Below are 13564 nucleotides of genomic sequence, written 5' to 3' on the forward strand. Positions count from 1 at the left end.
TCTAGGACAAAGTCGATCAATCTGTGACGAGCACAAAAGTCCAATAACAATACACCACTCGGGTTCAGATCAGGGCGGCAATTCTTCCCGATCACGTCTCTCCAGGTTTCATCGTCGTTGCCAATATGAGCATTGAAGTCACCCAGCAGAACAAGGGAATCAGCCGGGGGAGCACTCTCCAGTACTCCCTCGGGTGAATCGCAAAAGGGTGGGTACTCTGAGACTTGACCACTTGGCCTTATTTGTGCGCCAGTGACCATTTGTCTAAAATTAATACAACTTTGAGGGTAACTGTGTATAGTGTATAGTTGTTGTAGCATTTTCTTTGTGTTATTGTATTATGTTCTGGGACGGTACCCTTCACATTTGAATTGATACGGTAGCAACTCCCAATGATAACTGTGTTGTCAATTTGTTACATCTTGATTTCTTACACTTCTGAGTCTCATTTGCAAGTATTATATAGTAGACGTTTCGTGCTGTTGTTATTCCAAGATTTTAAATGGAACTTGTGTATAGTGTGTTGCCTCGTCAGAGAGTAGTCTTTGCCATTAAGTAGTATTTAGTCTTTTTTCTTCCCTCAAAAGTGTTTATAGTGTCAGTATTGTACTTACTACACACCAGTTGTAATGTGCATCTTAGTTAGTGTTGAAATTGAAATTGCCATGTAAAATTGCCAATGCTAATCAGTAGAACATATTTGAATTGAATGTAAATTAGCACCGAGCTAGCCAATTTTGAAAAGTGGGGCCTTAATGTGTGTCTGTGTTTTCTATCAGGCACACTACTTTGTTGGCTTTGAAAATTGTAACATTACATTGTGGCAGTCCGACTGAGTCCACTCTGGTCTCTGAGTGCTACTTGGGTGATTGTTTCTCGCTAAGTGTTTAAAACCGGACGTGGCACCGTGTGTGCAGTATTGAAATCTCGCACCGTTTGATTTTCACGTGAATCGATACCCGGTCGAACCGACAAAATTCGGTCATTGTCTATAAAAGTACTGAATTTAGTACCCATCTCTAAATATGCTAGCTTAATGTTGTTGTTTTTTAACCCTTAAGAGATCCCTGAGACATTTAGGTCCATTGTGTTTGCCAAGTTGGCGATGTTGAATTAATTTAGGTGGAATTTTCCAAAGGACATATCACCATTGTTCCCAAATGGCAAGACTACACAAAAAAACGACACATTTGTTTCTGAGGACAAAAACCCCCCAAAACAAAAAACATTTATTTTGACATAAACACATTTCGATTTGGACTACAGTTTAAGGCATGCAGCAAAATATAATAAAACCAGTGGAGCTATATAAACATGCTGGCCCTTTAAAGGTAAAATCCCCCAAATATATAATTAAAATTTTATGTGCATATTTCAGGCTGGAGTAGTCCTACAATATTCATGTGTTTTGAATATTAATACTGCAGTTTTGGGGATTATTGTGAATAACTTTTTAGGACCTCTTAAGGGTTAATCTAATGTTTAGTTAATATTAGGTCTAATATTTAGGATTAATTTAATATTTAGTAGTTTAAAATGATTTTTGCTGCTATCGCTCCTTTTCCGGAAATGACTTTTTTCAGGTTTCTGAGTAGCTGGTTAGAGCGCCACCTATCCGTTCGGCATGACTTTGACATCCTCCGCACTCCCTTTCAATAGGACAGAGATTGTTTTTCATTCAATAGTACTGCGTTTTTTTGGGCGACGTTAAGGGAATTGATGATGTATCCGTGTGCTTTTTCCGAGTAACACCGCCGTCTCTTGGTTGATCAGTCTTCTCGCCCGCGTCCTCTCGTAAATTATTCAAAGCTGCGAATCGTTGAGCAAGATAGCAGCATACATTGAAGAGTGGGCGGGAAGTAAATGCAGGCGCACACACACACACACACACACACACACACACACACACACACACACACACACACACACACACACACACACTATACATACACTACGTCAATAAGAGAACTCTTGTGTGTAGCTGTTCAACCTACTGGCATAAAGGTGAGTGAGTGAGTTTAATTATCTCCATCTTTGTTGTCTCGAGGAACAAAACTTGTAAACAGATCCTTGGCCCTCAAGGGGGAGTTTCAGAGGCGATATTTCCTCAACAAGTCCGCCTGCCACATGTACTTCCTCTCGGGAAACCTCTCGGGGATCTTGATCTTGCGGAAGTCCTGAATGCACTTTTGCAGCTCTTCCTCCACCGTCAGCTTCTCTTTGGGTAACCTCTTCTTGCACGTGTTGCTATCGCGCGAGCTCGACGTCAGCGTGCGCAGCAGATCGCTTTTCCGCCGCTGTTCCGACTGCTGCAGCCTGGCAACTGGGCCCTTTTTCAACGGCCTGTCCAAGGTTTGGACGTTAGCGTGGGGGTGCGACTGCCGGCTGACCGGGCCGCAGATGACCGTCCCCTGTGGCGAGCCGGCCTCGGACTGGCTCTCCGAGCTGGAGGTAGAGAGCTCGTTGAAAGAGGTGCCGCTCTCGCCGTCGCCTTCGCCCTTGTGGTTCTTGCAGCAGCAGTCGCAGGGAGGGGACGACCAACGTGATAGACCACCTGGAGAGACAACAAAAAGAAGACTTTAATGGTCTACAAACTGGACTTTTTAATCAGTATAAGCATTTAAGTCCCATCTTAAAACTTATTTGTATACCATCCATCCATCCATTTTCTACCGCTTATTCCCTTCGGGGTCGCGGGGGGAGCTGGAGCCTATCTCAGCTACAATCGGGCGGAAGGCTGGGTACACCCTGGACAGGTCGCCACCTCATCGCAGGGCCAACACAGATAGACAGACAACATTCACACTCACATTCACACACTAGGGACTATTTAGTGTTGCCAATCAACCTATCCCCAGGTGCATGTTTTTGGAAGTGGGAGGAAGCCGGAGTACCCGGAGGGAACCCACGCAGTCACGGCGAGTACATGCAAACTCCACACAGAAAGATCCCGAGCCCGGGATTGAACTCAGGACTACTCAGGACCTTCGTATTGAGAGGCAGACGCACTAACCCTAGCCTTTAAATAGAGACCCCTTTTAGACCAGTAGATCTGCCGTCTCTTTTCTACCCTTTCCCCCTCTCCTGCGTGGAGAGGTTATAAGGTGAACACAGATGACGCGCTAGCTGTTCAAAGTCGCGACCCGGGGTGGACCACTCATCTGTGCATCAGTTGGGGACGTCTCTGCGCTGCTGACTTGTCTCCACTCAAGATGATCTCCTGCTGGCCCCACTATGGACTGGACTCTCACACTATTAACTAGATCTACTCGACGTCCATTGCACCGGTCGCCCAGGGGTGAGGGTCCCCACATCTGCAGCCCCCTTCAAGGTTTCTCATTGTATCCCATTGGGTTGAGTTTTTTCTTGCTCTGATGTGGGATCTGAGCCGAGGATGTCGTTGTGGTTTGTGCAGCCCTTTGAGACACTTGTGATTAAGGGCTATATAAATACTCTTTGATTGATTGAATGTTGTCTGTCTATCTGTGTTGGCCTTGCGATGAGGTGGCGACTTGTCCAGGGTGTACCCCGCCTTCCGCCCGAATGCAGCTGAGATAGGTTCCAGCACCTCCCGTGACCCAAAAGGGACAAGGAAGAAAATGGTGATTGATTGATGGTCTAACAGTAAAATCTGTCCCTACTGCTGGGCTATTCAACTTGCGACTCGGGGGCCAAATCCGTCTCGGGCCTCCGATTTCAGTTCAAAACTTCCTAAAAATCCCTAAAAACTCTCAAGTGCTCCTGTTTTGTGTAGAGGAACTTAGACCATGCAACACAATATAGATCCTTTCATTGACATTTTTACCTTGCTAGCAAACATACTGGGGTCCAAACTGAGGCGTTCCTCTAAGTCCTCTCCTTTCTGGCATTATATTTTGTTTTCATAATGTAGCGAAGGTTTTGCTGTCTGTTGACATTTGTTCAACTTCTTTAGTTATACTAGTGGTGTTCCTCATGGTTCCAGCTTAGGTCCTCTCTTTTTCATCATTGGGGCTTTTCAGGTGGTGGCTTGCGAGTTTCGTTCAAACTGTGACGCTCGGGTCGCATGGCGCCGATTAGTGGCGTGTTCCCAAGAGGCAGACGATCAAGGAAGCAATGTGCAGGTAAAAGTATCTAATGTAGCTCAAAAACAAACAAAGATGAGTGCCACTGTGAAGGCACCAAAGCATAGGGAGGGCTATGCAAAAACGAAACTAATACTGACAGGTGCGAAACAACAACACAGAATGCTGGAATACAGCAAAACTCACGGCAGGAGGAAAAAGCGTCCACATGAATGATTGTCATTTCCAAACAAAGTCCGACAAAGAATGGTGGCTCACACTCAACTTAAATGGTCACATGTTGCCCTCCCCTTCAGGCGATCCTTGTGGATTTAGTCACTTCCTGTTCAACTCACTCCACAGGAAACATCCATTTGATAGAGACAAAGGTGTACGTCAGACTAATGTAAATAGCCGCAACATCAGCATCGGTTTTAAATGTTTTAGCCAGGCTACAATCGTCCCGGTTTGCCTTAGCTGACCTTCCCTGGGCTTACAGTACCGTATTTTCCGCACTATAAGGCGCACCTAAAAACCACAATTTTTCTCAAAAGCTTACAGTGCGCCTTATAACCCGGTGCGCTTTATTACGATTAATTTTCATAAAGTTTCGATCTCGCAACTTCGGTAAACAGCCGCCATCTTTTTTCCCGGTAGAACAGGAAGCGCTTCTTCTTCTACGCAAGCAACCGCCAAGGAAAGCACCCGCCCCCATAGAACAGGAAGCGCTTCTTCTTCTACCCGCCCCCGGAAGAAGAAGAAAAAACGCGCGGATATCACCGTACGTTTCATTTCCTGTTTAAATCTGTAAAGACCACAAAATGGCTCCTACTAAGCGATCCGGTTCATAAAAAGACGCAATCTCTCCATCCGCACACGGATTACTACCGTATTTCACAGCAACTGAACCGCACTGTGGAACGGGAGCACGTACGGTGAATATTCGCACCACAGGGAATGAGAAGTCGTCCTTCACTGTGGTTCTAGCTTGCCATGCTAATGGCCAGAAACTTCCTCCCATGGTGATATTCAAAAGGAAGACCTTGCCAAAAGAGACCTTTCCAGCCGGCGTCATCATAAAAGCTAACTCGAAGGGATGGATGGATGAAGAAAAGATGAGCGAGTGGTTAAGGGAAGTTTACGCGAAGAGGCCGGGTGGCTTTTTTCACACAGCTCCGAAGGCGAACACACCTTCACTAAGACGGGCAGACAGCCTCGGACGACATACGCCAACATTTGCCAGTGGATCGTAAATGCCTGGGCAGATATTTCGGTCACAACTGTGGTCCGAGCTTTCCGGAAGGCAGGATTCACAGAACAACAGCGACACTGACTCCCGATGACTTCTACGAGACGGAACCGGCCATTTTGGATACCACGCTTGCGCAACTTTTCAATTCGGACACCGAAGACGAAGAATTCGAAGGATTTACGAATGAAGAATAACTTCAGAAGGTGAGCGCTATGTTTATTTTGTGTGTTGTGACATTAACGTTCGAGCAACATTATGTTACTATTGCTGTACACCATTTTGAATTTTACTATGTTTGTGATTGCACATTTGCGTACATTTTGGGACAGAGTTGTTAGAACGCTGGTTTTCAATATATTATTAAAGTTTGACTGAACTATCTGACTGTTTTTTTGACATTCACTTTAGCGCAGCGTTTTTTTGACATTCACTTTAGCGCAGCGTAGGCGCGGCTTATAGTCCGGGGCGGCTTATTGGTGGACAAAATTATGAAATCTGTAATTCATAGAAGGTGCGGCTAATAATCCGGTGCGCCTTATAGTGCGGAAAATACGGTAGTTGTCAGTCACTCCTGCCGGTTCCCGACCTTCAAGCGGGTTGGTTTTTGGGCCTGCAGTGCGCTGAACTGCAAGGTGATCAGAGGACCATTCTTTTTCTATACTTAACCCTGTATTCTGTTTGACCTTCTATATGTGCAAATATGTTTATTCTTTTTTGGTATGGATTGTTCCAGATGGCAGTTTAAGCAATAAAAAAGGGGAAAAAAAAAAAAAAGGTCTTAATCACCAACAGAAAACAGGTGAGGGGAAAAGTGCGTGAAAGCATGTGTAAAGTAGGTATGAAAAAACAGTAGCACAACAGGAAGTGCCACCAAAATAAGGGCTCAGGACAGGAACAAGCACTAAACACAGAAGAACACCAACAAAACCCAACATAAAGGCACGGACTGGTGCAACCACCCGTGACACAAACAACTTGTGAGACTCACATTTTTGCAGCAGATTCTTGAAAACACTACAGTGCTAAGATGATCTTTGACGAGCAAGGTACTTAAAAAGCAGAGCGCTCCTGTAACTGACAAAATAAATAGACCAAAATCAAATGTCTACTGTGGAGGATGCTGGTTTTTCACAATATACAAACTAAGACTAATAGTGAAGAGAGAAATCCAGTTTGTAGCTTTCTGGATTTGTGGCCTGCAGCACAATTGACATGAATATCTCTGCCCCCACATGATAAATTATATATATATATATATATATATATTTTTTTTTTTTTCACATGATAAAATAAATAAAGCCATCTTATGTATATGCTGGGGATGTGCATCTGACAACAACTCACAGGTCAGTTTCATTACGATTCTTGGGGTGACAATTCGATTCGGAATCGATTCTTGTTTCAACACGAATCTGAATTCAAACCGGTTCTAGCAATATATTATTTGGTATACAAATTATGATGAAGCTGCTCTTGGCTGCTGACATATGGCGTATATAAGCAGTCTTTCTAAAAAGGGATTATTCAAGATTATGAATCGATTCAGAATTGCAACAAGAATCACGGTTTAGATATGAGTCATTAACCTACAGTCATTACTTCAAACAGGATTTGTAAAAAAAAAAAAAAAAAAAGGGAAAAACAGCAGGCTTTGCTACACGTCTTAAAATAAAGCCAACAGTCTGTCAGTCAGCTTCAAACATGGGATCTGTAAGTTTAGTTTTCTTTTTTTTCAGTGAATAAGCATGATGTCGCTGTTAATATGTGTTTGTGTCCTCCTGTCCCACTTTAATATTACGTTGTTCTCTTATGTCCGCGGTCAGCAACCCGCGGCTCTTGAGCCGCATGCGGCTTTTTAGTGCTGCCCGAGTGGCTCCCTGGAGCATTTTTTTAAAAAGGATTGAAAAAAGATGGGGGGGAAATATTTGTTTTGTTTTAGCATGTTTTTTGTTTGAGGACAAACATGACACAAACCTTCCCAATTGTTAGAAAGCCCACTGTTTAATATGTGTGTGTGTGTGCTTCACTGATGAGAGTATTTGGTGAACATCGTTGTGACCTACTAATTTCGGCGGTTCTTCAACTCACCATAGTGTGGACTGTGACGCAACAGTTTGTTCACATGTAAAATCTCCACTCCTTCTTTGTCTCATTTTGTCCACCAAAAGTTGTATGCTGTGCGTGAATGCACAAAGGTGCGCTTTGTTGATGCTATTGACTTGTGTGGAGTGCTAATCAGGCACATTTTGTCAGTGCATGACTGCAAGCTAATCAAAGCTAAAATGCTATTTAGGCTAGCTGTATGTAAATATTGCATCGTTATGCCTCATTTGTACGTATCATTTAATATCCTTTACTTGTATCCTCTTTGTATATAATTTTGTTTTGCATGTATCAGGCAGTTGTTTGTGTGCCATGTTGTTCCAGACCACAGCAAACATTACCTAGCTTGGCAAAGATTGTAGTAAATCTATTAAAAGAAGACAGCCTGCTGTTTCCTTTTACTTAGACACACATCTCTACCTGTGGCTATTCTGAGCCAGTAATTTCCAGGAGTTATCTCACCCTCTGAGTAGCCTCTGATTTACTAATGGTTCTAATGTTGTAAAAATCTGTAGCATAAATATCACATAAACATTTCTGTCCACGAAGATTTGCTTCAGCCTGCGACACAGTCATTTTGATAGTAGGCTATTATAGCTAATATAGACACTTACGTCATGTGTTGTCTTCAGTATAAGCAGGGGCGTCACTAGCTTTTAAGGACAGGGGGGGCTTTGCCCCCAGGAGATGCACAGGATGCGAGCGAATGTTACGCACGAGCACAAAACTTCACAAACGGCTAACAAAGACTTAGAAATTATTCATTGTTATTATTATTATTTTTTTTAAATGCACGGGACGAAATGAAATGCTCCCCGGGATGATGGCTTTTAACCATTTTTTTTCTTTTTCTTTTTATGTATTTATTCATTTTACATTTTATATTAAATGTCTTGGTTTTTCCTCCCTCTGAAAATCCTATGAAATGTTTAACAAGCCATCCTATAATAATAAAACAGCTATTAATGTAACAATACAATAAAACAAATATATTTAATGATGTTTTTTTCATTATTTTAACAATAGGCTAATGGATATTACTTTATATAGATTCTACAAGAAACACAAAACTTAAAAAATAAATTATTTACAATTGCACACACAAGGTTTTGTGCAGCTTAACTCATTGTAAAGGAAGATAATGTGCTTCGTACACTTGCAGGACCGCAAGCAAGGTCGCAGAGAAAATGCGGGCTGGAATTTGAGTGATGTGGGCATTTTCTATATGAACAAGTGGAATGGATTGGATACCGACGCACGAAAGGGGCTCTCTACCTTACGCTACGAAGTGAGGGGAATCTGAGTGAATAATAACAGGTTATATGATTATTTATTTAAACTCATATTTGGGCCACTTTATAGTGAATATGTCGGCATTTATTTGTAAAAAACAAAAAAAACAAACACCAAATTATTTAGAGGGGCTTAAGAATATTTTAGGGGGGCTCGAGCCCCCCTAAAATAAGCCTAACAACGCCAATGAGTATAAGACTTATATGTATATATACGGTTTATGGCTTTTCATTTTTTGCGGCTCCAGACAGATTTGTTTTTTGTATTTTTGGTCCAATATGGCTCTTTCAACGTTTTGGGTTGCCGACCCCTGTCTTATGTGATACATCTATTACATTCAAAATAAGGCTGCAACAATTAATTACATCGGAAAAATATTTGATTTATATTCTGTTGCTTCAAATAATTGTTAGAGTGTAACTAATAAAATTGTATATAATTCAGAGTGCCTGGAACTATCATTACGCAGACATAGTTTCCGCACGGTCGCTGCAAATAAGTGAACATCAAGCGTTGGTGTGTGGGTGATCTGTGTAGGAATAGCAGAGATTTGTATTTATTAGTTTTTTTAATGTTCACATGTCGGAAATGCAATTTCAATGTTGATATGTATTTATTAGAAAATAAAGAATGAAGGTTATGGCAAGCAGGGAAATTATATTTAATTCAACCATTTTTTTATCCACGTTTTATGTTTCATTCAATTAACTGAATAAACTAATGGATGAAAATAATTGATCGCTGCATCGTTAGTTCATATGTAAAAAGTAGTGAAAAATAGCACTTCTTGGAGACGCACTCTCTGTTAGAGAGAGACAGACATGGACTCATTAGCAATACAGACACACACAATCTAGTATGGCCTATAAAAGCACTTTTAAAGTGTCTAAATTACAGTATCAAGGCAACATTTTGGCCACCACACTTCCAATACCCCCTTGTGGTACCGCTGAGACTGATTTGAAACTGCTGAAAAAGTCCTTGGAAGAGTTTTCGTTTGCACAGCAGCATACTTGGTAATATTCCAGGAAGCAGACAGCGGAAGAAAGTAAAAGTAAGAAGCCACCAAAGCAGACAATGAGAAAACAGTCAATGCATCCTCTCAAAACAAAGTGACCCCACATCAGGGACAACTGGCCTTCTTCCAGTTTAATCAGAGAAGGTAGCAGGCTGACAAGCTCGTATTGTTGTGGAAATTGCAATCATGTATCCATGCTCTCACCGGAAGTCGCTATAAAAAACAGCAAAACTCGGCTGTAAATGGAAAAACGTCACGGAGCTGGGTTTGTTTTACAAACCGTCCAATTTGGCATTGGTAGTGCTGAAAAATGAATGTAACAAGAAATAGTACCACAGCACTCTAACATGTATTTTTAACTTTGAGTTACATATTGCCAGTTTTAACCCAGGGGTCGGCAACCCAAAACGTTGAAAGAGCCATATTGAACCAAAAATACAAAAAACGAATCTGTCTGGAGCTGCAAAAAATGAAAAGCCTTATATAAGTGTTATAATGAAGGCAACACATGATGTAAGTGTCTATATTAGATATAATAGCCTACTATCAAAATGACTATGTGTCGCAGGCTGAAGCAAATCTTCGTTGACAGAAATGTTGAAATGTAATATTTATTCTACACATTTTCAAGATTCAAGATGCTTTATTATTGTCCATTCTTTAACATGTATAGGACACATAAGAACTGAAATTTCATTTTCGGCACAGTCCCACTAAGAGCAGACATACGTTACAAGGGGACAAGACGGGACCGGCAACGGATCGGCCACTTACGGCGCTCCTTAAAAAAGGTGGGGAAAAGGTGATATTGAGAAAGGGGGGAAGAGTAAAAAATATCAGTCTAAGGCTGGACCCTCGGGAGGGGGTCCAGACTGAGTCCAAGGGAAAAAACCTCACATAGTATAGCACACATAAACATGTTACATATAATCACAACAACTCGCAACAGAGGGGGTGGGGGATTTGGGGCCCCGGAGGCCGGCCTGCTGCTATAAAGCGCTACTAGCCATTCATAACCCCAGGAATTAAGCAGTGGTGAAGGCGTTGGTTGAGGAAGGGGCGGGTGCGTGCATGTATGCCCAATTAACTTGGGTGTGATGTTGAAATGTTTTTGTGGACTGGGGCCGATCTCAAAGTTCGACACAAGGTGTTGTTGCGAAAAAGGAAGGACAAAAGCGTCCATTGTTGAGGTGTCCTCGGGGGTGTTTTTCAGAACAGCCTGTTCCTGATAGCGTCAAAGCCATTTGAGGGAGTCAAATCGTAGATTAGGATGTTGTTTTCTTCGAGCAGTCAAAACAATGACTTGCCTGCTCTATGTGTCTGTGCTGGTTTCTCTCAAATTCAATTAAATTATCATTCTCAGCAAACTTCTCCATGATGTGATCCATTTTGCGATTCAGTTCAGAAATCACCACAGTCTGTGTTCCCACAGCCCGGCCCAATTCTTCCATTGTGACGAACAGCCGTTGGGCTCCTTGAGTGACTGCCATCGTCTTCCGAATTTGACGATACACCAGAGCAATGCCCAGCCCAATCAGCAGGTGCCCCGCGATCACGGTTCCAAATAGGTAGATGTCTTCCATGTCCTCAATGGAAAGGACTGAGAGGCACATGATTCTCCATTTATCCCAGGAGTCTCTCACGTACCCCGCAGCAATGGTTCCATCAGGGCAGCCAGGCTCCCCCGAACCTCTTTTCCTTGTCGAAAAGACTTTGTCAATTGCGTCGAGAGTCCAGCTGATCATATCCATGTTTGATGTTTAGATTTGAGGACAGCGCAAAGAAAGAGGCTTCATTACAACATTAGAGACCACTAGTAAATCAGAGGCTACTCAGAGGGTGAGATAACTCCTGGAAATGACTGGCTTTTAATAGCCAAAGGTATAGATGTGTGTGTCCAAGTTAAAGGAAACGGCAGGCTGTCTTCTTTCAATAGATTTATTACAATCTTTGGCAAGCTGGGTAATGTTTGCCGTGGTCTGGAACAACATGGCACACAAACAACTATCAAAAATGCAGCCGATATTACATACAGATCATGTGTCATGAGACATGCAAAACTAAATTATATACAAAGAGGACTCAAGTAAAGGATATTAAATGAGCTCAAATATACCTACAAATGAGGCATAATGATGCAATATGTACATACAGCTAGCCTAAATAGCATGTTAGCATTGATTAGCTTGCAGTCATGCACTGACCAATATGCATGATTAGCACTCCAACAGGTCAACAAAGCACACCTTTATGCATTCACGCACAGCATGAAACTTTTGGTGGAAAAAATGAGTGGAAGATTTGCGATGTTGGTAGAGTGGCCGTGCTGGTTGCTGGTTACTGGGGTTCAATCCCCACCTTCTACCATCCTAGTCAAGTCCGTTGTGTCCTTGGGCAAGACACTTCACCCTTGCTCCTGATGGGTGCTGGTTAGCGCCTTGCATGGCAGCTCCCGCCATCAGTGTGTGAATGTGTGTGTGAATGTGTGAATGTGGAAATACTGTCAAAGCGCTTTGAGTACCTTGAAGGTAGAAAAGCGCTATACAAGTATAACCCATATATTTATTTTTTTATTTAAACAAACTGTTGCGTCACAGTCCACACTAATAGTCCACTGGATAGTTGATCCATCACTCCTTTTGTTATGTTTGTTTGATATACAGTACTGTATAGCGCTTTGTATTGTGTTGAAAGTGTAAAATCTTCTACTAAAATATGGAGTTTTGTCCAGACTGTGACCCATTATTCATGTTTCTTATCGAGAAATGTGCTTCATGATACAAACTTTTCTATTCACGAACCACGTTCACGAAAAAAAGACGTTTGTATATTGAGTTTCCACTGTATTAGGTAATGGATTTGTGTAAATATGTCGAAAATCAAGTGCTGCAAAAAATCATACATTTTATCGTTTGTAGTGTGAAACACATTTTATAAATTGACAAAATACAAAAGTACAGCATTATTTAGCGTAATGATTGTACTCAAGTGCAGTGGCGGGCAGTGCGTTTCCCACCTAGGCCTTCAGTGATGTCCGACTTCAATGATTACCTCTCAAAATACCATCAATGATGTCACCACATGACCATTGCTGGAGAAATACTATACAGAAACACTTTTACGCACTACTGGGCATTGTACAAAACGGGTTATTTTCTGGCGCATTTAAAAATCAATAAACCCGCATCAGCAATTAAAACATATCTTATGTGGTACTGTCAAAAAAATAAAATAGCAAAAAACATATTAAACATGAAAAAATAAAGAAATAAAATATCAACTCACATTTCATCGCCGGGGCGGGTGAGCAACTGGACTCTCACTATTATGTTAGATCCACTATGGACTGGACTTTCACAATATTATGCTATATCCACTCGACGTCCATTGCATCCGGTCTCCCATAGAGGGCAGGGATCACCCAGATCTGCAGTCCTCTCCAAGGTTTCTCATAGTCATTCACATCAACGTCCCACTGGGGTGAGTTTTTCCTTGCCCTTATGTGGGCTCTGAACCGAGGATGTCGTTGTGGCTTGTGCAGCCCTTTGAGACACTTGTGATTTAGGGCTATAAAAATAAACATTGATTGATTGATTGATACAGTAGCTTCCGGGGTTGGCCGACATAGTCTCACAAGATGTAGTTTCTCTTTAAATATCCTTCTTGAAAATGGCCGTGCAAATACATGTGTTGTCTTGTCTAATCATAAAAGATGCAGACGAGGCGTGTTGGCTGACTTCTTAAAGTTTACTCCACAGCGTGCTCATCGATAACATCAATCTGCCGGCATGTCCACCTAAACGGGGCCAGTGCGCATTCTCTTCACTACTGTGGCATGCTGGGTAATGGCGTTCT

The 13564-nt window shown here is 42.1% G+C and overlaps 1 protein-coding gene across 1 annotated transcript in view; it reads right to left on the minus strand.

Moving 5' to 3' along the window:
* Positions 1-216: 216 nt before the first annotated feature.
* Positions 217-13564, minus strand: part of kctd16b (potassium channel tetramerization domain containing 16b) — a 188066-nt gene continuing 174718 nt past the window's right edge. Inside the window, exon 2 of the mRNA XM_061962563.1 lies at positions 217-2554. Coding sequence (XP_061818547.1) covers positions 2091-2554 — 464 coding nt within the window. The 3' untranslated portion in view covers positions 217-2090. The remainder of the gene's footprint in view (positions 2555-13564) is intronic.

This window comes from Nerophis lumbriciformis, linkage group LG09 (assembly GCF_033978685.3).
Source record: "Nerophis lumbriciformis linkage group LG09, RoL_Nlum_v2.1, whole genome shotgun sequence".
Classification (NCBI taxonomy): domain Eukaryota; kingdom Metazoa; phylum Chordata; class Actinopteri; order Syngnathiformes; family Syngnathidae; genus Nerophis; species Nerophis lumbriciformis.